General features: G+C 36.8%; 1 protein-coding gene across 3 annotated transcripts in view; it reads right to left on the bottom strand.

Moving 5' to 3' along the window:
- The window catches only part of CWC27 (CWC27 spliceosome associated protein homolog), a 247,180-nt gene that overhangs the window by 180,084 nt on the left and 39,596 nt on the right, over window positions 1-27,500 (bottom strand). For all 3 annotated transcript variants that reach the window (XM_021076544.1, XM_021076543.1, NM_001243923.1), the window contains 1 exon segment: window positions 26,746-26,903. In XM_021076544.1, the coding sequence (XP_020932203.1) occupies window positions 26,746-26,903 (158 nt within the window).

Genomic DNA, 27,500 nt, shown 5'->3' with positions numbered 1-27,500 from the left:
TACAATGGTAAAATCTTTTTTTTTTGTTTTGTCTTTTTAGGGCTGCACCCATGGCATATGAAAGTTCCCAGGCTAGGAGTTGAATTGGAGGTACAGCTGCCAGCCTACACCACAGCCATAGCAATGTGGGATTAGAGCTGCATCTGTGAGCCTGAGTGGGCCAGGGATCAAACCCCACATCCTCATGCATACTAGCTGGGTTCATTACCACTGAGCTACAATGGGAACTCTGACAATGATAAAATCTTAGTTTTCGAGGAAAAAATAATTGAATTTTAGAAAATTTAGAACCATACTACCACCCCACTGGGGGATTCTGGAGATCAGCAATGATATTAAATGAATACAGTTTTTTAAAAAATGTATGGTAAAAATGTATCAAAATTTGGTAAATCCTCATAACTCAACAGATTAATACTTCCCAAATGGCCAATGGATAACACTACAAAAATCATGCCTGGGTAAAAGATCTAGTCATAATGTAAAATATGCCAATGGACTTTAGTATATAACACTATGAAGAGTTTATTGGTTTCACATTGCATTTAACCTACAAGAAATTAGTACTTGTTGAGTTTTGGTAGACCATCAAAGAAGAATAAGCATAATTATCCGAAAAGGCTACTAAATACTCATCTCTCTCTTCAAAGTACATATCTATGTAAGGCCATATTTTCCTCCTGTAATTTAACCAAAACAACACAGTACATGCAACAGTCTAAATGAAGCAGATACAGGAATCTAGCTGCTTTCTGTTGAGCCAGTCATTAAACAGATTTGCAAAAATGTAAAACAATCCCACTTAAAAAAAAAAAAATCTTTTCAGGGCGGTACCCATGGCATATAGAAGTTTCCAGGCTAGGGGTTGAATGGAGCTATAGCCAACAGCCTACACCACAGCCACAGCAATACAAGATCCTGTAACCCACTGAGCAAGGCCAGGGGGCGAACCTACGTCCTCATGGATATGAGTCGGGTTCTCTACCGCTGAGCCACAATGGAAACTCCACAACCCCTCTTTTATAACTAAATGTTTATTTTGGGAAATGGTTATTTTGTCTAACATGTGTTATTTATGGTAAAATACAATGAAGTATATTGCTATTGTTTTAAGTTTATATTAACAAATATTTTTTAAATCTCTTCATATTAGTTTCTAGTAAGATAAATATTGATAAATACAAGCCTTGGAAACAAAAGCTCTTTGGGGTCCTCTGATTTTTAAAAGTATAAAGGTTTTTGAGATCCAAAAGTTGCAAACTGCTGCACAAAGCTATACTGTCACTCTTCTATACACGTGAGTGTATGTATCCATATTCATGTTGGGGGATGGAGGGGAGAATATATAGTCCCTGGCTGCTTCTATATTCACTACTCTGCTTCTGAAACTTTGCTTTGCTTCTGAATAGGATTCCCTACTTCCCTACTGGGAAGGGAATGTACTGACCACAAACAGGAAAATTATTTTGGCAATTATAATTCTATAACACAAGAAATAGTTATTCAGCATTTAAAAAATAGTATTCTAAGCATAAAATAATAATAGTAAACTGGAATTATTATTTGCATAATTACAGATTCAATATTCACTCATTCTTTAAAAAAGGTTGAATATTTACTATATACCAAATGGCAATGGCCACTGGTAGAAGCTGTAACTAGTTCTCTCGATGGCTACCTGGCCTGTTGTTTGCATGTACACTTTTAATTAAATAGTGAGTGGATGAAAAATAATATGAAATTGATTGCTTCTTCCAGAATTAAACATGTTGCTGTGGTTTGTAAGCTTTCAGAGGGAAGTGCATAAAAAATGTCAGATTTATATTCAGACTCTTAGACTGAGACTACTTAGATTGACATTAACAAAATGACCTTGATCAAGTCACTTAACCTCTAAAAGTTTTATCTGTGATATGAGGAAACAGAGAGACAGTTGATATGGATCTTCCAGCTTTAAACTTCCATAATTCTACTTAGGGGCTATGAACATTTGGCATAGAAAGATTAAGTGAGACAGGAGATTAACATGCTACTTTAGTGGGAAAACAAAAGTAGTATAAATGATTCATACTATTTAAAAAAAGTGCTTATTCTTGTTTTCTTAAATTAAGAAACTAAATAGTAAAATGAACAGTATTTGGAAAAAGTCACTTAAAGATTCTGAAAATACAATAGAGAATATCATTATAATACTGAAAGTAGAAAAAGAAAATATTATAACTGATATAATTTTAATAATTATGACTTAGTGAATGCCTACCAAATTATCATTAAACAAATAGGTATTTTAATTCCTACTTTAAAAATGAAGAAAGTAAAGAAAATAATTCATCCAAAAACACCAAGTTAAATAATGGTACAACTGGTATTCCAACCTGGATATGTTTGACCACAAAACAATACTCTTTCTACTACAGTAACATGATGCCTTTTGATTCTTATAAGTGAGTCTCTTTTTATAGTCAAGTTTTAATTACTAATGTAATTGATTACATGGAAAAATCAATCCTACACAAGTATGGTATAATAGTTTATGACATGGAATAAACGTCAGTAAAATGAGTTCTGGGGCTGCGTGAGATTCTGGATCAGATGGCTTCTTAGTCCCTTTCCAAGGGGACTTTGTCCCTTTTCAAATTTAAGCAAATTCTCAATTCATTGATGCTTAAACAGGTTATCTAATCCATTTTACCACCCATTACATAAACTGATAATTTATGTTATACAAATTGCAGATTAATCACAAATAGTAAGCATATAATTTAAAGGAATAAAACTGGGAATCTTCTAAGGAAAAGATCCAAAGACTTGCTTTTTAAAAAACTTTCTATTTTCTTTCACTGAGTTTGTTAAAAGAAAAATACTGAAAACTCAAAAGGCCATTTTAACCCTGGCTATACTGCTTTCTTAAAGATGGGAAAACTTGCTCCAAAGAAGAGTCTATTCATTTGATTTTCCATTTCCATGTACTTTTTCTGTTCTTAGGGTAAGATAACAAAACTGCCACACACACAAAAAATATTCTGAAGAAAATTAAGTAGGACAAGTCCAAGAAAATTTACCAACTAAAAATTTATTTTTGTATAATCAAGAGGAAATTGAGAAAGATTTCTAAGTATTATACTAGATAAAACTGAAAGCCATGACATGAAACTAAGAGTTGTCTTATATTATGACCTACTGCAAATAAGTAACAAGAAACAAGGCTAAAAAAATTAATTTATTAACTGAAATAATGAAGTACAAAGCTAGAGCTTACTACTCAGTTTTTCAGCTTTTTTTAGAAATAGGATCTTTTCAATTAAGAAAATTTCTTATCAATTAAGAAAATTTATAAGCTACCAGGTATAATTTAAACATCAAAATGCAAGTCTAAGGTGCCATCAAAAATACTGGGGTCATTTATAGAATATTCCAAACAACCAAAGGAGGATACATATATTTTTCAACCACACATGGAACGTGCACCAAGATAAGCCATATCCTGAGCCAAAAAACAAGTCTCAATAAATGTAAAATAACTGAAGTCTTACGGAATATGTCCTCTGACCAAAATGAAATTAATTTAGACACCAGTAACAGAAAAATATGTGGGAAATTTCCAAGTATTTAGAAAACAAACAACACACTTCTAAACGAACCATGATTCAAAAAATAAATAAATAAATAAAAAGCCACAAGGGAAATTAGGAATTATTTTGAACTAAATAAAATTGAAAGCACAATTATATCAGTCCAGGTTTAACCAGAGAAACAGAACCGTAGAATTTCTTCTTCAGGGAAGCCTCAACTCTGCTCCTTAGCCTTTCAATTGACTGAAATAGACCCAGATTATTGTGGATAATATGCTTTACTTTAGGTCACTGGTTACAGACTTTAATCGTATGTATAGAATACCTTCACAGCATTACCAATATTGGTGGTTTTTTTTTTTTTTTTTTTTTTTTAGAAAGGAAGGAAGATTGATTTTTTTTTTTTTTTTTTTTTTTTGTCTTTTTGCTATTTCTTGGGCCGCTCCCGTGGCATATGGATGTTCCCAGGCTAGGGGTCGAATCGGAGCTGTAGCCACCGGCCTACGCCAGAGCCACAGCAACGCGGGATCCGAGACGCATCTGCGACCTACACCACAGCTCACGGCAACGCCGGATCCTTAACCCACTGAGCAAGGGCAGGGACCGAACCCGCAACCTCATGGTTCCCAGTCGGATTCGTTAACCACTGCGCCACGACGGGAACTCCCAATATTGGTGTTTGATTAAACAACCAGGGTCTACAGTCTAGCCAAGTTGATAGTTGATGAAACTATTAGCAGCATGTTAAAACTGGAGATGCAGGGAGTTCCCATTGTGGCTCAGGTTATCAACCCAACTAGTATCTATGATGATGCAGGTTCAATCTCTGGCCTTGCTCAGTGGGTTAAGGACCTGGCATTGCCATGAGCTGTGGTGTAGGTCACAGACACGGTGTGGCTGCACTGGCGATTCAGATCCCACATTGGTGTGGCTATGGCACAGGCCGGCAACTGCAGAACTGCAGCTCCAATTCTACCCCCTAGCCCTGGGAACTTCCACAGGCCGCAGGCGTAGCCCTAAAAAGCAGGGGAAAAAAAAAAAAAAAAAAAAAAAAAGAAGATGCAAAGGAAGCAGTGCTTAAAGGGAAATTCAAAACTTTAGGTGCTTACACTAGAAAAAAATTTTCAAAATAATCAACTATCTAAGCTTCCAGAATAAGAAGCTAAAAAAACAAAACAGCAAAGAACAGACAAGAAGCAAAAGGAGAAGAGGAAAAGAATGAGTAGATTAAACAGACAGTAAGTAGAAAGAAAGACGCTGGAGGACTACTTGATTTCAAGACTACTATATACTACAGATCATGTAAATAGATATCTCAAAGACTTTAATGACATATGAGATGAGCCCATTGGAAAATTCTCAGCTCCAACTTCTTCTTGCTTACCATGTTCCAGATAGAACTTTCACAGAAGTTGAAAGCAGAAGAAAGTGCAGTTCCTTGGTTTTCAAAAGAACACCCAAGGTCAAACAGCTGGGAAAAAGTTATGCCAAGGACTAGCACCTTGATTTCCAAAACCCCTTCCCAGAGCTCTTCTCATTGCAACAAAGTGCCTGCAAGTTTTTGTACATGTCATTAAAAACCTGCCACACTAAGGCCATTGTGCTATAGTAAACATTGGGAAAACATACCACCGTCTCTATCTGCTCATTTTCTTCTAGTTCTTAAATTTATCCACAGGCTGGCACAGAAAATATCATTGCGAATTAGAAAAGGGCACTCCCTCTGGGGAACCTCCTAGGAAATAAACCTTTTCTCAGCTGAATGATTAGAAAAAGGAGCCCTGGGAGTTCCTGTCCTGGCACAGTGGTTAACGAATCCGACTAGGAACCATGAGGTTGCAGGTTCGATCCCTGCCTTTGTTCAGTGGGTTAATGATCTGGCGTTGCCGTGAGCTGTGGTGTAGGTCACAGACGCGGCTCGGATCCATTGCTGTGGCTCTGACGTAGGCTGGCAGCTACAGCTCTGACTAGACCTCTAGCCTGGGAACCTCCCATATGCTGTGGGAGGGGCCCAAGAAATGGCAAAAAGACCAAAAAACAAAACAAAACAAAACAAAACAAAAAGAAAAAGGAGCCCATTTCCTGGGGCTATTGCAGCTCTTACCAGTGCACAAAGCTTGGAGTGGAGCTCTGGCTAGATTCTGGCCTGTGCTAACACTTCATGGCTAAGTCCTCTTTTTCAGGTAACAATGGGCACAGTTGTCTTCAGGAGCCCTGCTTATCAAACATTTGCTATCTTGTCAACTGCAGAAAATCAATTAATGTCATTCCATAAAAATACTCCCTTCATAAATGAGACAAATGTATATAAAAACAAACTTTAAAAAACACAGCTTAAAACTATTAAGCTGTACCTTAAAACTGTTGACATACCAAGGTTCTAATATTGTACATATTCAAGGAGAATCTCCATGTTAAGAGTAGACAGAAAGATTTTATTACCAATACTTCATTTCAAAAAGTGACATTTTATGTTTGTCTTGTTTAGTAAGATTTGAAGTGTTTCTATAAGTATATCAAAAATCTCATAGAAGGAAAAAATAAAGCAGCATGTTTTCCTAAGCAATAAATGTCATCATTGACTTTTCAGCAAGGACATTTATCTTTCCAAAACAACAACAACAACAAAACCAGTTTCATACAATAGCTAAAGTTAGAATTTTATCTTTTAAATTTGTTTCCTTAAGTGAACATGTCCATAATCACATTTGTAGACATATGCTATTTTTATTTTATGAAGTTGTCATTAAGTTTTTATTCTAAGCAGGATGTTCTCAAGAATAATACTTACATTTTTTATACACATTCAAAATGAAACACATGAAATAAAAATAGTAATTAATAATTTCAGTAAAATGCATTATCTTAGAAGATTTCTTTTACTAGCACAATTACTCCTACATCTATTTACTCCAGTTTAGGTTCTGGGTATTGGCAGTATAAACCTTCTTTAAAACACACCTTCAGGAAAACTAATTAACCTCATCTGATTTAACAATATTTTACTTGGGATTTCCTATGTATTTAGAGTACTTTGTCTATGCCATTTGGTACTTTTAAATGTATTACTAGCTTAAGTAATTTCATGTGCTCATGGTTTTCAGAGCATGATTTAGGCAATAATTACATCTGATGCAGACAGAATACATTCTCTGTAGCCAAGAGAGGGAGGTGGGAGGTGGGAGGTGGGAGAATCAGGATGTTTATGAAGAACAGAAGGGACTAATTTTCTTTCTAGGTAGGCTTGGCTTGTCTCTCCACAGTGTCCTTGCAGAGTGGGTTCATCTCTTCTACTTTATTAGTTTCTCTCCCCTTACATGCTTAACAATTAATGTTCATTATCTGACAAATTAATTTTTCATTTTATTTAAAAATATGCTGTGGTTAGGAGTACCAGAAGGTGAGCTCTCCTATGGTTGTTAAAGGGAGGGATCCTGCTGTGTAGCATTGGAAACTATATCTAGTCACTTATGATGGAGCATGATAGTGATGGAGCATGACAATGTGAGGAAAAAAATCTATACATGTATGTGTAACTGGGTCACCCTGCTGTACACTAGAAAATTGACAGAACACTGTAAACCAGCTATAATGAAAAAAAAAAAGAAAAAACACTATAAAATAAAAAAAAATAAAAATAAAGAGAGGGTTGAATTACGTGGTAGCAAAGGCACTTTAAACTCTATAGGCCATCAGTGGCATCAGGTCTTAAAAGTAGTTCCATGTACCTTATTTCATCTGACCTGCCCACAATCCTATTGAGATAGGAAGGGCAAGTATTAATCACATCTTACAGATGAGAACAATTCAGAAATGTTGACTTGTTCAGATCTTATTTATTTATTTTTGCTTTTTAGGGCCGCACCTGCAACATATGGAAGTTCCCAGGCTAGAGGTCGAATAGGAGCTACAGCTGCCAGCCTGACAGCCTGTGCCACAGCCACAGCAATGCTGGATCCAAGCTGAGTCTGCAAACTATACCACAGTAATGCTGGATCCTTAACTCACTGAACAAGGCCAAGGATGGAACCTGCATCCTCATGGATGCTAGTCGGGTTCGCTTCCACTGCACCACAAGGGGAAACTCCAGATCTCATTTAGAGTAAATGATGCTAGGATCACAGTCTTAGTCTTTATGGATTGCAGCTGTCATGACATTTGAGAACATTCACTACACAAATACAATGTTTAGCATAGCGCTTGAAATAAAATTTGTTTTCACCTTGCCATTAGGCAGATTCATTCCTCTCCTTTAAACTAACACCTCATTTAGCATAGGGACTTGGTATTCATTTTCAAGTTAAAAAAGTAAAATAAACAGAACTACCTGCTATAGTAATCTCACCAAACCCTCCTACTTGCAATGCTCCTTTCCAAAAATACAGAAATCCAGTATTCACCCGACTGTGAATCTTTCAAATTGATTTACTCTAGTTAAAAAAAGAAGTTGATCTATGTTTATCTGAACACCTGAATTAATACATAAATCAAGCAAAATGAGTTATATTTGCACTTTACTATTCTGAAAGCTATCTCATGATCTGGTCCCAATCTATCTTTCCAGCTTTATTTCCAACTATATCCTTTCTTCCAGTCACAACAGATTGTTCGTCAAATACACTCTGTACTTTTCTCAGTTTCCTCTGCTGGAAATTCCCCTTCCCACCCATTTCCTCTTATTCAAACTACTTCTTCTTCAAGGACTGGTCTTAATGCTATCTACTGTGCATACATGCAGACTTCCTGATATCTAAGGTCAAAATTAATCTCTCCCTCCTCCATGAAGCTACTGTAGTTTCTCTGAACCTCTGTTTTGCATAGAGTTCATTGTGGTCTATAGTTCAAGGCAATATATCTGGCTCAGCTGAGAGCTTTTTTGTGCCAAAAGAGGATCTTTCCTTATCTTTATATCTATGTGCATATCGTAGATGTTTGAAAAGTGTTTACTGAGTGCAAATAACATAGCAAACAGAACAACGTCTAATTCAGGTTTTCATCATATCTTATCTAGACTTGGACTAATAAAGCAGCCTCCTGGTAGGTTTCTGCAACCTCAAATTTTGGCTCTTTCCTGTTTATTTTTCATACTACTACTACAGTGATCTCTCTGTAACAAAAACCTGGTCATGTCACTTTCCAGTTTTACTTTATATTGTTCCCCACCATCTCAAGGAGAGTCCAGTTTCTAAGTATACCTAGCCCATCTTGATCTGGTCTCAGTCTACGTGTCTAATACTTGGTACCATTAACTCAGACAGATAGACATGCATGTTTTCACCCAAGTTCCCACAGTTTTCACAATATCAAACTCCTACCCACCCACTTGCATATACTCAGTCCACCATTCTAACAGCTCATCCTTTATGCCTCATCTCAGGGGAGGTATAATAGGGCAGTTGAGTCAAACATATCTGTATTTAAATCCTAAGTTGTCCATTACTTGGACCGTGATCCTGAATAAGTTAAACTTTGCAAATACAGCTGAGAGAATATTAGAAAGCTCTCTGGCTTCACCATTCTTTCCCTACACTCTGCAATACACTCTGCTCCAATGCTTAGGTGAGCAATTTCAACACTGCGTAAAATACAAACCTAGGAGCCAGAATCTAAGCCCTAGGTTCCTTGTCAGTTGAAGTAACTAATTAAAATTCCAGATTTAAAGGCAAATAAGCTGTAATCTTTGTTTTCTTCTAGCTCCTTATACACTTTACACTAAAATGTGAAATAACAATACACAGAAAATTAAAATTTTTTTTTTGCTTATAATAGTGATCCATCTCAGCAAGAATGCACATATAGTATATTTTCAAATATTGTTTTCCTCATATATCTTTGTCTTTTGTTCATTTCTTTAATTGTTTTTCTTATTGTTGACTTGTTTTTGCTTTTTAGGGCCACACCTGCAGCATATCGAAGTTCCCAGGCTAGGGGTCCAATCGGAGCTATAGGTGCTGGCCTACGCCACAGCTGTAGCAACCCCAGATCTGAGGTGCATCTGCGACCTATACCACAGCTCATGGCAACATCGGATCCTTAACCACTGAGTGAGGCCAGGGATCTAAACTCATGAATCCTAGTCAGGTTTGTTAACCACTGAGCCATCTATTTTTTTTTTTTTCTCTTTAAGATCTAATAGGTATGTAATTCTCTGGATTTGGTAAACAGCACATTTGAATACCCCTTCTAGCTCAAAGTATCATAACTCTATATATGGATTTCTTTCTGTCCTAAGAATCAGAAATGGAAATCAAATAACAACAAAAAAAGTTATGGTGAGCAGAAGCTGACTGATGTGAAGCAGACAACATTAAAGCATGCAATAATGTACTAAGGCTAAGCAATTGTTCTGCCTGGAAACTGAGAGTTTTTCAATCTTAAATAGTACAGAAGAGGTAAATCCCTTTGGCATAATATATTTCCATTATCAGGTTTATATCTTTGTAGGGGTTTAAATTGTATGAACTTTGTTTTAACCTGGTTTAGGTGCCAGGTGTTCATCTATACTAAACTTCAATAGTTATAATGTTTTATTAAAACATATTCCAAAGATACATATAATCTGAACTTATATTCTTAAAATGTTACTTCAAAGACTTTTTAAAAGAACAATGCCAAATTAATTTTCTCATATGCAAATATATCTTACACGCTTTTTTGGTGTGGAATAAACAGTATTTTATCAGTGTTTTATGAAAAGCACCTTGAGTTAGTAGGAGCTTTTATATAGTAAAAGAAATTATCTTATATGGTAAAAGGCTATTACCTTAACTCCATGAATTAATTCTGGTAATTCATACATTTCTCCATATTATGACCCTCACTCCAAAGAGCCAAAGCAGTGATGCTGCAATTGAACCATCTTTAGGTTGTAGCCCTGCTCTAGAGGCCAGGGTCCTATACTTAATTTTTGTTGAAGGCTGTGTGTAGGTACTATAACAGGTGTTATGCCCCTTGCTTTCTTGTGGAAATGGTTGCTATTCACTGACACAGTTGAGAAACAAGGCTAGTTTGACTGGGAGATGGGACCCTCACACTGTCTCCTTAGAGTTAGCGTGACCATTGACTTCTGCAAACATCTGAGCCTCACATTGAAAAAGACAGAAAATGTACATTTTAATTTGCTTTTTTAACCTTTTTACCTTTATTCACCTATGCTTTCAACATACAGGAAAATGGTAACGTATTTTCATCACTAACTAATTTACTACAAAAACTCTGAGCAAATACCTTTAAATATCTACTAAAATGTGAACAAGGCCAGGATAACATTGCAAATTTTGTTTCAAAATTCATTCCATACTATACAGCATAGGCTAAAACAATAAAAGGTACAAATCATAATTTTTAAAACTTTACTAGGATACCGATAAATCCTACCTGAAAGTATAAAGATGAGCATAAAGCCAAAAAATTTAAGAATGGGGTGGAGTTCCCGTCGTGGCACAGTGGTTAACGAATCCGACTAGGAACCATGAAGTTGCGGGTTCGGTCCCTGCCCTTGCTCAGTGGGTTAACGATCCGGTGTTGCTGTGACCTGTGGTGTAGGTTGCAGATGCGGCTCGGATCCCGCGTTGCTGTGGCTCTGGCGTAGGCCTGTGGCTACAGCTCCGATTGGACCCCTAGCCTGGGAACCTCCATACACTGCGGGAGTGGCCCAAGAAATAGCAAAAAGACAAAAAAAAAAAAATTAAGACTGGGGAATAACTTTGCAATGTTATCCTGGCCTTCAATTTTGGGGCTAATCTCCAGCATCATCAGGATTAGATAGTCTCACCTTCTACTACACTAAATATGCTTTCACAGGTCAGCTATATATCATATATATGTGTGTGTGTGTGTGTGTGTGTATATATATATATATGACTAGGCACGTACATACAAACTGCACCTAAAGCTGAATCTTACCAAATAGGGAGGATATAAAATACAAGAACTGTAACACTCAAGTCTTTGTCTGAGGGCTACATGATATCTTTCTGAAGTCTTTGAAGCCAAGCCAAGGGTTTTTCTTTTTAACTCCCTTACACAAAGCCTCTCTTTAAGATATTTCAAGTTACTGTCAATATTGTGAACAAATAAGCATATCCAGAAATTTTCTATTAATTTGTAATGATTAATAAAACTTAAAAAAGTTAATGCTTATCTACAAGGAAAAAGAAACTGGCAGGAAGTCACTATATAACTTTCAAAGTTAAGAAAACATTCTTTTTCTTAGAATCAAGAAAATCAAATATACAGGAAAGAACAAATCTAACTTCCTATCTGTTGAGTACATATATACCTTTGATCTAATGAATTTTTAGAAAAAATTGAAAATACAAATTAAAAAGAAATGATTCAGTACTTAAGCTCACATGCCAATTAATAACTGCTTTTCACCATAAGAAAAGTACTTTTCAGTAGGAACAGAATACATCCATTATCATATAATAAATTTGACACTGTTTAAACATGATAATTCTTTAAAGAAGCAGCTAACTCAACACTATAGATTTTTATATGGAAAGCTGACTAAGCTGATATCACAAAAGTAGCAACTGGAAATATGAGAAAAATGTATTGAGGATCTTTAACAAAAAAAAAAGTCAAGTGAGTGGAGATAATAAATATAAGGTGAATATTCATTTCCCTGCCCACATTCCCACCTTAAAGAATCTACACTACTCACAGCCCTGGAAAAAATGGACTTACTGTATTTACTGGCTTACCAAAAAATAAATCAAGTATAAAATTACATTACACAATCTAGTAATCCACTGAAGCCGTACTTCAAAGTAACAACGGAAAACCTATTTAAAGTTTAACACTCACCTAGCTGCATTTAAATAGTACACATACTGAAATCAATACAAATGTACACTTACATGGAATGAACTGATAAACGTGGTATAGTAATATCTAAATAACAAAGACTAAGGAGGGAGGGGAGATCAAATATTACTAACGTATCAAAATTGGCAAAAAGGTAAAAAAGAACTGTAATGAATTATATGAGATTTCTCTTCAAAGTAGGCCATTATTAAATAGTTTATATTGTGTCTACTTTTAAAAAGACAAGCTTAAATAAAGGCGTAGATTCAATAACTAACAAAAAAAAACAAAATCCACTCATTTAGAAGATTAATGTTGATGAAACACTACAGAAATCATTCTTGAGAAGTTGGAAAACTTGTAGAAAAACTGATTTTAACCAGAAGGAACCCTCTAACTCTGTCTCCCTGGAACATTGACCATTGTCTTCCACAAACATCTGAGTCTGAAATGGAGATATAATCTAGTTCAAATTGCTTTTTAAAGTTATTTACCTTTATTTACCTATGCTCCCAACATATAGGAAAAGGTTAAGTAATGTGCATTTTCATCACTAATTAACTGGCTATAAAAACTATGAGCAAGTCACATGCTAGACCTACTGAACTAGATTTTTTTTTTTTTTTTTTTTTTTGAGGGGAATAGGTCCTACACATATGTTTTGTTAAGAGTCAAACAAATTTTAAAAATGTGTCCCCAGGTCATTCAGATATGTACCCTTGGTAGGGAGGGAGGAAGTTACTTTATTCAGTGTGGTAGCCTCTTTGATAAGATGATTCTTGAACAAGGAATTGAATGAAGAGAAGGAAAGATTACTAAGAATATCTCAGAGAAGAAAGTTTCAAGCTGAGGTAACCCCAAGTGAGAGGCCTGAAAGACAAATGAGCTTCATGTGGAAGAGCAAGAAGGACAAAATGCCTGGTGGGATGTGAGCAACAGGAGTGAAGTGGATAACAGCTTGGCCAAATGTGTAAGAAAGTGAGGACCAGAGCAAAGAGTGGAGGGGTTATCTTTGTTAGAAGAATATGGACTCAGATGCAGATGACTAGATTTGGTGGTGGGAAAATACGGAAGTTCTCTCGTTACTTCTGTTTCTGTAACAACATAAGAAAACAGCCGAAAGTGAGAAGGGGGATGGAGATGTTGGATGTCATTAATTAAAAGGCTTCTCTTCCAGGAAAAATAAGAAAACTAACTCTGAAAGCTATTTGAAGTAATGAAGCAGCTATTCATTTTCTCTCTGCCCACATTCTCATCTTAGAGCGCTATCCTACTCACAGGATAAAACAGGAAAAACAGCCTTACACTGTCAGTTAGGTTTAGGTTCCACCACACTTAACAGAAATTCACATAATGTGGCTTAAAGAACTTTAAGGTTATGTTATCTCACTTAGAAGAAGTCTGAGATAGGCAGTCCAAGTTGGAATTACGATTCTATGAAGTCTTCCAAGGACCCAGGCTCCTTCAACCAATCACTTCTGCCATCTATAGCTCCAACCTGTGTGTCAGGCTGTAGCAGGAGGAAGGGATGAAGGAGGGCAAGCCTCTTCCTTCTTTCCTTCATAAAAAGACTGCCTGAAAGTCTGACACCATTCTGTCACATTTCATCAGCCAGAACTTGGTAACAAGGCCATACTTAGCTACAAAGGAGACTGGTGAATGTCTTCTAAGTAGGCAGTCATGAATCCAGATAAAAATTTGGGTTCTCATTACCAAGTAAGAAGGGAAGAATAGGTGATAGAGGGACTAGTCATTTCGGTCATACCAACGTATCTCATGGCTTTAAAACTCTGCTTCCACTATCATTATCCTCTCCAATTAAGACAACTAAATGGACAACTAACCCAAGCCAAGCCAATAACACTCTCTCTCCCAAGAATTTGGGACACAGAAATCAAGTCAATTTACTTCTGAAGAGCTAAAATATAAGAGGAAATACACTAGAGCCTCACACACAAAAAAATATAAGATTACAGAAGATAAGGGAGCAGAAAGTGGAGTCTGCAGAGGGAGAGAGAAACTTCAAGTTTCTTACAACTTCCTGTCCTAAAAGGCTTGTGTGCAATTCTTTTATCTGGATTCTGTACAAGTCCTCTATTCCTTTACACAGAAATTCCTTTCCTTGAGCCTATGTGACTTAATTTATGATTTAATGTAATGTGCACGGTGGTATATGTTTCGGCATCTTCTATGAGACTTGTGGAAGATACTCATTGTGTTCTTCTCCACATCTGATGTAAAGACTGATAAGAATTTCCTTTAGAATTTCATACTTTTTCAGAAGTCTGAGATAATTAGGAATTGATACCTCTCTTTTTAAAATTCAGATAATGGCAATTATATAATCTTGTAATGTCTCTTTTTATCTTGCCTGCAAGAAAGATGATGATTAAATTTATCACACAGTCACAAGTATTTATAGCAATTCCTGGCTAAAGCACAGAGACTGTAGTAGATTGCATTACAGTTTCTAAGCATTCAGTGAAAGGTTTATACTTCATCAAACGGACATCAGGCTTGCTCATATCACTTGCTCTGGCCAATGAAATGGTGAAGTGATACATGCCACTTCTAAGCAGAAGCTTTAAGAGCTAGTGTGTGATTCATCACCATTTTTTTCCCTTTGTCATGACTCTCAGAAAGAGGCTGTCCCTTCATCCTCATCCCCTGAATGAAGGTGATATGAAGCAGATGCACAGATCCCATCAGGATGGAGCCAGGACAAGAAAACCAACACTAGTTTTAAACCACTGAGACTGAGGGACTGTTTGTTACTACAATGTAGCCTAAACTAAATGATTTATAAAGGAAGCAATTAAATAAGAAAAAGTTCCAGATGTATGTTTATGTGTTAGGACACTGAGGTATAAAAGAAAGGACTAATAGGACGAAAATGTGTGAGCAAACTACTGGGAACATCTAGGGTTCCTATCTCAATGCTTATCACCACCACTCAGCCAGTTATCTAAGCCGGAAACAAAGTCGTCTGGAATACATCTTTTTACTTCAGGTCTCCTACATCCAATCTATTACTTCCTTAGTATCTCTCAAATCCATCCCCACAGATAATATCTTAGTTAACTAGATCTGTATTACCTCTCCCTTGGACTAATGTAATAATCCACTAATTTGTCTTTCTGCTTCAGTCTCCTCCCTCTAATCCCTTCCCTACATTTATAGAGAGTAATACATAATCCTAAAATGATGTTACGCCTTAAAAGCTAGAAATGTTGCACTTGAGACTCACACTTTACCTGGACACTATGAGTTGGCCCTGGCCAACTCCTCTTTAGGTTCTGCAGAGGTGTCAGTCCATTGCAGCTTCAGGTATAGGCTTTGCCACTTTTTGGCCACAAGTCACTTAATCTTTTCAAGCCTCCCCCCCCTTTTTTTTTTAATTTGTAAAACGAAAAACTGTACCTTGTAGCTTTGTTGTGGGGGTTAAATTAGAGAAAAAATTGACTCAGCAAAGTGCCTGGTCACACTGTAGAACAATAAACAATTGTCGATAATGAGAACCATTCTTCGGCTAGATCATCTATGAACACTTCACAGCCTTTTTTTGTTTATACAAATGTCTCCCTTTACTAGAAAGTAGTAGAACTTGAGAAGAGGCTAAGCCTTACTAATTTGAGCATCCTGGGACCTAGCACAGTGCCTGGTATAATTAACGTGCAAAAGCTAAGTGATATCTGAAAGGTAGTAAAGTCTCTGAATAGTTAAAGAAGGCAACAGAAAAAAAAGGCTAGAGTCAGACAAAATAAAATCACTAATGACTATAAATCTCCCTCAGGCCTTGTAACTTCATGTGCTTTTAACTCTGTGCTAAACAAGAGCTAGGCATCTTATGTGGCTCTTTTTTTCTGTTGCTTGCCCAAACTATACCTGCCAATTTAGTTTACAGGTGGATTCACACCGTACAGACAAAGAGGTAGGAAAAAATGAGTATTTCAAAACACTTCAATATAAGTCTATCTGTTCCAGGGTAGAGAACGTTTCCTCAAATACTGAAAAACTTAATGCTTTTCCACGCATAATCTCTATACTACATTTCAAATGTATAATTCCATTCCCTATAAACAACTGATACTGCAAGATCAATTGAATGTACCTCTCAAGGGTAATACGAATCCAAATCCAATTTGCAAAGAGATGCAAACACCACTTCTCCTTTTTGACAGGAGAATCTCCCACACATGTGCATTTCACTGTTTCCTGACTGCCATACAAAATCTGATTGTAAAAACAGTAGGGTTGTATTTCTGAAATATATAACTGGGAAATCCAAGGATGTTTCTGTTTTATTTTGAAGGTGATTCCTTGGATATGGATTAAAGTTCTCAATGAACTGGGCATTTTTTAAGTGGTATTTTATTTCACACAGCCCAAGATATTTGTCCAGAACATCCAAAAATTATTGTTATAAAGATCCAAAAAGAAGAAATAGGGAAGCATGCCAGAAATGCCAAATAATGGTATGGTTTATATTCTAACTGTTACTATTCTAAAATTTTAAACATTACTGGTAAGGGCAATACGACAAACTTTCTAGTCTACATTTGGAAATTATGCAACCTTAAATTTAAAGGATTTGACAATGCTAAAAAATGTGATTTCTTTTAAATAGTGTATTCCAAAAATGGTTTATCTTACTAGCATTAGGATGAAAATTATGACATTGCTGTATTTGACTATTCTTGACCTACAAAATTGGCAATTTTATGCATAGCCCTTTTTTAACCTGGTATTTTAATCTTTTCCTGAAATATACATTGCCTATTTAACATCTATAATATTTTGTATGCACTTCTACTACAGCACTTGCCATACTAAATTGCAATTAACTGTTTGTAATGCTTACTCTTGAGCTATACTGTGAACATTTATGGACAGAAACCATTTCTCCTTTGTCTTCATGTTCCTGGAGCCTGGCACTGTCTGGCACATACTAGTTCTTGTACAGTGACTAACAACAAGAGTAACAAATATTTGAGAATAGAATGACTGGTTAGGAAAGAACTTTTTCTTTAAAAGCCAAGCTCTAGTAAAAGTTAGCATGCAAACTGTATTAAAATCAGGTGTTGCAAAGCTTGATATCTGCTGTGACACCCAAATATTTCCTGAAAATACAGTATTTAGACGACCACTACTCCATACCAAAGAAAGAATACTTGCAAATTTTCAGAGATCATCTACTCAGTGTATAGATCTTACATGTCTTTCTCATCTTTTTTTTTTTTTTTAAACTGTTTCAGCATACCACCTGGGGGCAAAAGAAGGTATAAGGAATCAGAATTGTTCTAACTGGTTAATTTCATGCCTTGCTTGTAAAAGTTCTGAGGAAATCAAGAGATGATGTTGAGATCCTAGAAGGGGTTATTGGAATGCCTGTGGATTTTAATCTTTGTTACTGTATTATCCTTTAAAATGTATACTATCATTTTAAAATGTGTACTTGCTTTGAAATTTAAATACTGCACTATCTGTTTGAATGTGCTAAAGCAAGACATATCTATGTACTTAAGACAGCTATGTATTTCCTAGAGTCTGATGATAAAGTAATACAAAGCATATTGAGACTCAAAAAAATTCCCTAAGCCTAAGAGAAAGCTTATTAATATTTTTGAGAAGGTTATAAATATTGGGGGGAAAGTATTCAAAATTCTGTAAGAAATACTGGTCATATATATCAAATCCAACAAAAGGAGACTTGAAAGACTAAAACTAGCAACAGCTCATTTGGATGTTTGCCCTGGCCTAAGGGGGTATTTCTGAGCAATTTCTGAGCAATTATACCTTGCTTTATAATTTAAAGTTCAATCTAACTGATTAGATTTCAAACTCAACTTCAACATTTATACTGAAATTTCTGCTACTGTCATATAAGATACTTCATATTCAGTGAAACTAATGCAGCTCCTGAGTAAAACATAAATTCTACTTAACCAAAAAAAAAGAGAACTGTTCTATGAAAAAGAAATAGTGCCACAGTCAACTAAATACAACACATATACAGAACACTGCTGATCAAACCAAAACTTGTACAAACACCAAAACGAATGCCACTCTAGTTAACTTTGCAAGATTACTATCAAAATGTTAATGATTGGGGGGTCTATATCAAGATTTCTTTATGTTTCAATTTGATGAAAATAATTTAGCAGTGGGAGTAATCCAATAAAATTAGAGATGACAGAAATGACACTATAAATTTCCATAATGATTGTAATCATCACAACAAACCACTGATTCTTGACTATCCAGTCAGCTTGTTACATCTGATTTTACTGTTTAGCTGTTTCTTATAAAACAATAACACAGATGCTAAAACCAAGTAGGGCAGACCACTCAATTTGGTTTATATGATTAACTTGCAGCAAATGAGCTCCACCTACAGGCAGAAAAAGATTCTTTACAGTAAGTTATAAAATAGGCATTTCCAAAAGACAGACTGAAACTACTGCCAAACTTTGAGTTAACCTTGAGTGCCCATTAGAGTAGCCTGTGCTTTTTAAAACTTCTGGTACCATAGCAAAAATTCTTACTGACTTGATCAAGGGTGGGCTTCTTCTCAGGTGATTCAAATAAATGCAAACAACTGAGAGACTGACTTGAATCTTTACATATCTTAAAAAACTTTAGGAATGTGCCAATATCATATTTTCTTCTAAAATTATTTCATTCCCATGATACTGACCTTTTTATCTTTTTCAGAGATTAAACTAAGTTGACATAAGATTTTTATCCATGTTACATTGCAAAAAAGACCTGAAGTAACACTGTAATTTTTTAAAATCCACTTTTATATCATTCTATGCCTCAGAAATAATCAAGAGATTGAGTGTTTGGTGGGGCTTAGGATGTTCTTCACCCTAGCTGCACATTAGAATATCTGGGAAGATTTTACACAGTATTATTGCCCTAAGTTAATGTTATGTTCTCTCTCTTTAGCTTTTTAGGGCTGTACCTGCAGCATATGAATGTTCCCAGGTTAGGGGTCTGTCTAATCGGAGTTACGGCTGCCAGCCTACGCCACAGTCACAGCAACGCCAGATCCGAGCCGTGTCTGCGACCTACACCACAGCTCATGGCAACGCCAGATCCTTAACTCACTGAGCGAGGCCCGGGATTGAACCTGCAACCTCATGGTTCCTGGTCAGATTCATTTCTGCTGCACCATGATGGGAACTCCAATGTTATGTTCTTAGAGGTTATAAAGATAGTTACTATTAGAGGATGAGGGGAGAAGTAACCAGAACAGGGCAAGAGAGAGACTACTGGGTAATGGCAATTTTCTGTTTCTGTTTCTTAATCTGGGTGATGGGTATATGGAAGTATTTGGTTTGTAAAAATTCAGCAAGTTGCATACCTGGGATATGTGCACTACAAAATATAGTTTATACATATATATTCTGTATATATGCTATACTTCAAATAAAAGTTTAAAAAGTAAAAAAAGGATGTGCCCAGGCTTCACTGCAAACCAAGTGATTCAGAATCTTTGGGAGTGGAGCCTGGGCATCAGTTTTGTTTTGTTTTGTTTTTTAAACATTCCTTCACTGAATCTAATGTGAAGTCAGAAGTGAAAACCATTCCTCTAATGAATCGCAAATGTATTCATTCATTTATTCATCTGCTCACTACACAAACTTCAATGACCAATTACCATATGCTTACCATATGAGACTCAGAGGCCATAAAGATGAGTAAGGCAGTCTCTGAAGCAGCTTATTCCAGGCAAAGGATAGTAAGCAAGCCAGTAAATCTCATGTGATAAATACAAGCAAGTTACTTACAAGATCTAGAGGAGACAGTGATTTGTCAAAGAAGGACTCACTGATTTTTTTATGTTCATTCATTAATATAAATATTTAGGTATCTATGATGTTTGACCACAGATAAATGGACACAACCTTTGCCTTCAAGAAAACTACAGTCTAAGGGTACACAAAGAAAGGGGAAAAAAAAAAGTATAACCTGATGTCATACAAACTATCACAGAAGTGTGAGAAAGGTGCGATAGGAATACCCTGGGGAGTCAGAGAAGATACTACCAAGCTGCTGACACTGGAGCTAAGATAATATAAATTTGAACCAGTCCAGTAGAACCGGTGGTAAAATTTAGCATTCTGGAGAAGTGCTTCCCAAACTTTAAGGTACAAACTACCCAAGATCCTATTAAAATGCAGATTCTGGTTTAGGAAGTGGGAGGTAGGGCCTGAGACTCAGCATTTCTAAAAAGATCACAAGTGATGCTAATGGTATTTGTCCACAGGTAGCAGGTTTTTTGCTTTTTTTTTTTTTAGGGCCGCACCTGTGGCACACGGAGGTTCCCAGGCTAGGGGTCTAAGCGGAGCTATAGCTGCCAGCCTACACCACAGCCACAGCAATGCCAGATCTGAGCTGCATGTGCAACCTACACCACAGCACACAGCAACACTGGATCCTGAACGAGGCCAGGGATTGAACCTGCAACCTCATCATTCCTAAGTCGGACTTGTTTCTGCTGCACCTTGATGGGAACACCAAGTAGGAGGTTCTTTTTTTTTTTTTTTTTTTTTATTTTTTATTATTTTCCCACTGTACAGCAAGGGGGTCAGGTCATCCTTAGATGTATACATTGCAGTTACAGTTTTTCCCCCACCCTTTCTTCTGTTGCGACATGAGTATCTAGACATAGTTCTCAAGGAGGTTCTTAAGGAAGATGGTTTTCAAGAGGGAAAAGAGAAGGAGAAGACAAGATGGTGGAGTAGAAGGACTTGAGCTCACCTCCTCTCATGAAAACACCAAAATCACAACCACTTGCTGAACAACCATGGATAAAAAAGCCTGGAACCTACCAAAAAAGATATTCTAGGAGTTCCCATTGCGCAGTGGTTAACGAATCTGACTAGGAACCATGAGGTTGCAGGTTTGATCCCTGGCCTTGTTCAGTGGGTTAAGGATCTGGTGTTGCCATGAGCTGTGGTGTAGGTCACAGACGCGGCTCAGATCCCGTGTTGCTGTGGCTCTGGCATAGGCCAGCAGCAACAGCTCCTATTGGACCCCTAGCCTGGGAACCTCCATATGCCAAGGGAGCGGCCCTAGAAATGGCAAAAAGACAAAAAAAAAAAAAAAAAAAAATTTACATTCAAAGACAAAAAGAAGCCACAAAGAGATGGTAAGAGGGGCATTTTTGACATAATCAGACACCATACCCACCAGGTATGCAAAACCATAAACTGGAAAATAATTATATCAAAGAAGTTCTCACGTAGGAGTGAGAGTTCCAAACCTCATGTCAGGTTCCCTAGCCCGGCAGTCTGGCGTTGGGAGGGAGAGCCCCTGAAGCACTTGGCATTTAAGGCCTATGAAGCTTGAGTGCAGGAGTTCCACAAGACTATGGGAAATAGAGACTCCACTCTTGGAGGGTGCACACAAGGTTTCATGTGCACTGGGACCCAGGGCAAAGAAGTGACTCCATAGAAGCCTGGGCCAGACCTACCTGCAGGTCTTGGAGAAGGTCTCCTGGGGAGGTGACAGTTGGCTGTGACTCACTGTCAGAGCAAGGACACTGGTCACAGAGGCCCCAGGGAATATTCTTGACATGAGCTCTTCCAGAGGTCATCATTTTGGCACTAAGACTTTGTTCCACCTAATAGCCTGCCGGCTCTAGTGCTGGGACACTTCAGGCTAAATAACCAACAGGGTGAGAATACAACCCCACTCATCAATAGACAGGCTGCCTAAAGTCATACTGAGTCCACAGCCACCTCTAAACATACCCCTGGACCTGGCCCTTCTCATCAGAGGAATAAGACTCAGCTTCACCCACCAGTGGGCAGATGCCAGGCCCTCTCACCAGAAAGCCTGTGCAAGGTCCTGGATCAACCTCACCCAAGAGGGGGCAGACATTAAAAGCATGACTAACTACAATCCTGCAGTCTGAGGAAGAGGCCACAAACACAGAAAGCTGGACAAATTGGGATGGCAGAGAAATATGTGCCAGATGAAGAAACAAGATAAAAGCCCAGAAGAACAACTAAGTGATTAGAGAAAGGCAATCTGAAAAAGAACTCAGAGTAACGATAATAAAGATGACCCAAGATCTTGGACAAAGAATGGAGGCAAAGACTGAGAAGACACAAGAAATATTTAACAAAGAGCTAGAAGATTTGAAGAATAAACAGAGATGAACAATACAACAACTGAAACGAAAAACACGCTAGAAGGAATCAATAGTGAATACATGAGTCAGAAGAATGAATAACGGAGCTGGAAGACAGATTGGTGGAAACCACTGCTGTGGAAGTAAGTAAAGAAAAATGAATGAAAAGAAATGAGTTCAGTCCAAGAGATCTCTAGGGCAATATTAAACACACCAACAGTTACATTATAGAGGTCCCAGAAAGAGAAGAGAGAGAAAGGTCCTGAGAAAAAATTGAAGAAATTATAGCCAAAAACTTCCCTAACATGGAAAAGGAAAAAACTCAAGTCTAGGAAGTATAGAGAGTTCCATTTAGGATAAATCCAAGGAAAAACAAGCTGAGACACACAATTTGGCAAAAATTAAAGATAAAAAGGAAATATTAAAAGCAAAACACGGGAAAAGCAACATATAACATACAAGGGGATCCTCATAATGCTATCAGCTGATTTTTCAGCAGCAACTCTGGAGGCCAGAAAGGAGGGGCATGATATATTTAAAGTGATGAAAGGGGAAAAATCTACAACCAAGAATACTCTACCCAGCAAGACTCTTGTTTAGATTTGATGGGGAAATTAAAAGCTTTTCAGGCAAGCAAAAGCTAAGAAAATTCAGCACCACCAAATCAGCTTTACAACAAATGCTAAGGGAAATTTCCTAACTAGAAAAGAAAAGCCCCAGAACGAGAAACAAGAAAATTATGAATGGGGGAGCTCGCCAGTAAAGGCAAGCATATAGTAAAACTAGGAAATCATCCACACAGAAATATAATATCAAAACAAGCAATTGTGAGAGGATGAGAGTACAAATACAGGGTACTGGAAATGCATTTGAAATTAAGAGAGCAGTAACTTAAAAGAATCTTAAAAAGAAAGACTGCTATATCAAAACCTCATAGTAAGTGCAAACCAAAACTCTGCAAATAGATACACATACACAAAAGAAAAAAAGCAATCCAAACACAACACTAAAGATAGTCATCAAATCATGAGAAGAGGGAAAAGACAAAAATGCCAAAATTTCACAGCAAAGACACCAAGAAACATAAAAACTGGAAAGTAGGCATTAGATTTGTCAAGTAGTTTCAGGGAATTGACGAGAGAAAAGCTAAAAGATGTGTATTTAGAAATAAATCAGAACTAAGGTGGTAGGGACAGGAGATAAAATGAAGTGGTTTTATTTGTTTTTATTTATAAATGCCAGGAGAGGCTTAAATCTATCCATAAGCTGAAGAAAAGGAATAAGTGAAGAGAGTACACTAGGTGTCCCTGTCATGGCTCAGCAGTAATGAACTCAACTAGTATCTATGAGGACGCGGGGTTCAACCCCTGGCCTCACTAAGTGAATTAAGGATCCATCACTGCTGTGAGCTGTGGTGTAGGTTACAGATGCGGTTCAGATCTGACATTGCTGTAGCTGTGGTATAGGCCAGCAGCTGCAGCTCCGATTAGACCCCTAGCCTGGGAACTTCCATATGCAAAAGGGAGGAAAAGAGAGTATACTAAAGACAAAGGAAAGAGGGTGAAATCCTGAATGGGTAGAGAGATTCCTCCCTTTAAAGCAGAAGAGAAAGAGAGAAGAACTGGTCTGAAAGGGTAAAGGGAAAAGAGAAAAGAATTACTTTGTGCGTGTGCACGTGCGTGTGCATGTGTGTGTGTGTGTGTGTGTGTGTGTGTGTGTGTAGGTTGGTGGGGAGGGGCTGTGCCTACAGAAGTTCTGCAGATGTGCAGATATTCTTGGGCCAGGATTGAACCCATGCCACAGCAGGGGTCCAAGCTACAGCAGCGACAATACTGGATCCTCAACCCGCTAGGCTACCAGGAAACTCCCCAAAGAGAAAACAATTAGAATTGAAGAAGTTACTTCTATTTCATAGAACAGGAAACCCTTCAGGAAATCCTCAAGAAATAAGAATAAGTACAATGAAAGAAAAGAAAGGAGAGACGGTAAGAAGAGACTGCATTTCTTCCACTTGAACACCTAAGTACTTTTCAACAGAATAATTAGGGAAATAGTCTATGTAAATTTGTTAAAAATTATATTGTTAAATAACATTCCCCAACTTAAATATTCAACAAACACACTCGCAGGTTTAACATTCAAAGTGATAAATAGCTTTAACAGATTCCAGATGTTTCTTTACCAAGAGAAGCAAAACAACAATTTTTCAGTAAAATCATACTTTGAATGGCTCTTTGCCTAAAAGGCTGGTAGGCTAGTTTAGTTCCTGATCCTACTGCTTACATCAGAAAAATCATGAAGGATAATAGAATACTTCAAGCACAGCCAGATAAAAAGTTTGTAAATACCAACGGCACTGATTTTTGAATAGATAATGATTTCACATTGGCGTCCTATCTGGCTGGCAGCTATACCCGTTATAATTCAACTTATTTTGAGCAGTGATTTTTCTTTAAATATAATTTCCTTATTTTTTTAGCACATTACAATTTTTTAAGACTCTCAGAGGTTTTCTGTTTTCTTTTTTTAACATACAATTAACTTGAGATTTAAACTATAGTAAAGCTGATATAACTGACCAAAAGCACTAATGATTTTGGAAATACTTTCCCACGCAAAATTAGTGGTCATGAGACAATCATGGAAATTTCCAGATGAGAGAGAAAAACTGTATATTTTTCCTTTGAAATTCTGTACTTTCTCCCCTATCATGACTTTCATATTTTTCTTTTATTTCTCTTTGTAGGTAGGAGAGAGTGGATATGGGAGGGAAAGAGGAGGTGGCAAATATTGCAAATTTGGGGAAAGTGGGAAACAGTAATAAACAGATGTTTGGTGTTTTCGCCATTTACATAGGTAAAATTTGCCATCTAAGTTTTATTTAGCTCTTATAGAAAATTTAGCTTTACTAAATTTTAGTTATATTAATCATAGGCTACATAAGTATTTGGAATCATACTAAGGCCAACAAAACAGAGTGGGGTATGGGACTCAAAAAGCACTTAAACATGACAAATATTTGATTCATCTACGGAAAATTCAAAATGTATTTTTTGTCCCATTAAAAATCTAATATTTTAAAAATTGCTTTTAAAAATCAGAAAATACATGTCTTGAATGAGAGAGAGAAAAAAGTATCCTTGATTATGTTCATGATTTGATTAAAAGAGCTAATGAGAAGCCCGTCAACTCCATGTATGTACAAGCATATACATGAGCACTAAAATCTTCAAGCAATAATGGTGCAAAGTTAATCTACTATGTTCAATTACTCAACAGTGATTAACTGAGCATCAGGTGAATGTTGCCAGAAAAAAGATATTTAAGGTAACTTCTAAGTGTCATTTCTGAATGTAAAAGGTTATACTAGGAGTGGAAATTTCTAGGAATTACTCTTATGGTTATATAAAGAAAAAAATTGAGGAAGCTAAGCAATGACAACATGGAAATAAATGATTTTTAAGTTTTTCTGTATGAGGATGAGCAACATAACAGAAAAAAAGAAAGTCGTTTATATGTGGTTATATCTATCTTATCCCCAAATGTAGGCCATTCAAAAGAAAGCAAATACCACTATTGTTTAAAGCAATATTATTTAAAATGTATACCCTAAAGTTCTAATAATAGAATGACAAAGGAGAGTTTTTCAATTAAGCTGAATTTCAGGAGAGTAAAATGTTGAGTAATAAACTTCAACAGCTCTTTATGATCAGACATTTGCTGCAATTTCTTTTATGACACCACTGAGATTAGCAGGTGTAGACAGTATAAATCAGACTTCAACAGATATATAAGAGCATTTTCAGGCCCACACATTTCTTAACTAGTTCTGACAAATTTTACTCACCTAAATCTGATGTCTCTTTTTTCTTCTATACGATTACTTTACAATTCTTGTTGGTTTTAAACAAATAAAACCTTCCACATCTAGCTAATATATTGCTTACCCAAAATATAAAAAAATTTAGAGGCTTTTAAAGAAGACATCAGAGAGAAATAAAGTAAAATTTGACTCATACAGCCTTGGCTGCAAATAAAACTGGTTTATTTTCTTTTAGGCCTCTGAGTGGGTTAATGTAGCACAACTGGTATATATAGCAAACACTATGAAAATAGTATGTTAGAAAGTAAGTTGAACAGAGGACTCAATCGTGATTTAAAATGAAACATAAAAAGACATAAGTTTTGAAACTGAGTACACAACACTTCACTCACCTGCGGCTAACTGATTTCTTTTCCACTTCACCCTCTTCGGAGGTCTTAACATTTGCACTTGTGTCCTTCTTTAACTTTTTTGCAATTCTTTCTCTCATCAGGCTCTTCTCATCACCATCAACGTGTCCATCATACTCTGCACTTTCATATTCTCCATCCTATAAAAATCGAAATGGAGTATTTGCCAGGCATTCCACTTTCTCCTTTCACTTCCAGAGATCCATCTCAGACTCTCCTCATGGCATTCTAGGCAGGTTTTTTGGTTTGGTCTGTTCTGACCTAATAAGGGTTTGAAGAATCTGCTACAGGTGGGACTACCAGTTGAGGTTTGCTCTAGGCCAGCTACGTTAAGTACACCATAGCCCATACGGGTTGTTGCTCAATCCACACCCAGCCCCAGTGCACAGCAGATTGTGCCCCCTCTGGATCACCCAGGATATTGTGTCCATCTACAACCCTATTCCTTCCCAGTGGGAAACATGGTTTCTAGAAGCTGATGGCCAGCCTACTGACCTCACACAAGGATTAATGCAAGTAAAAGAAGTGGAGGTAAAGAAGCTCATATTTCTTCCTATAATCTAAGCCATAGCAATCACTCCTCTTCTCAAAACCCTCCAATGGGTCTCCAACTCACTTAAGACCCTACACAACCTGTACCTCCCTGACATAATCTCCCACAACTCCAGGCCAGCAACACTAGCCAACTTTGTAGGTGCTGATCTCTCTAACCTGAAATGCTCTTATTTGAAGTATCT

The sequence above is a fragment of the Sus scrofa genome, chromosome 16 (assembly GCF_000003025.6).
Source record: "Sus scrofa isolate TJ Tabasco breed Duroc chromosome 16, Sscrofa11.1, whole genome shotgun sequence".
NCBI classification, from domain to species: domain Eukaryota; kingdom Metazoa; phylum Chordata; class Mammalia; order Artiodactyla; family Suidae; genus Sus; species Sus scrofa.
The sequence above is the reverse complement of the archived record's forward strand: the minus strand, read 5'-3'. Positions and strand labels throughout refer to the sequence as shown.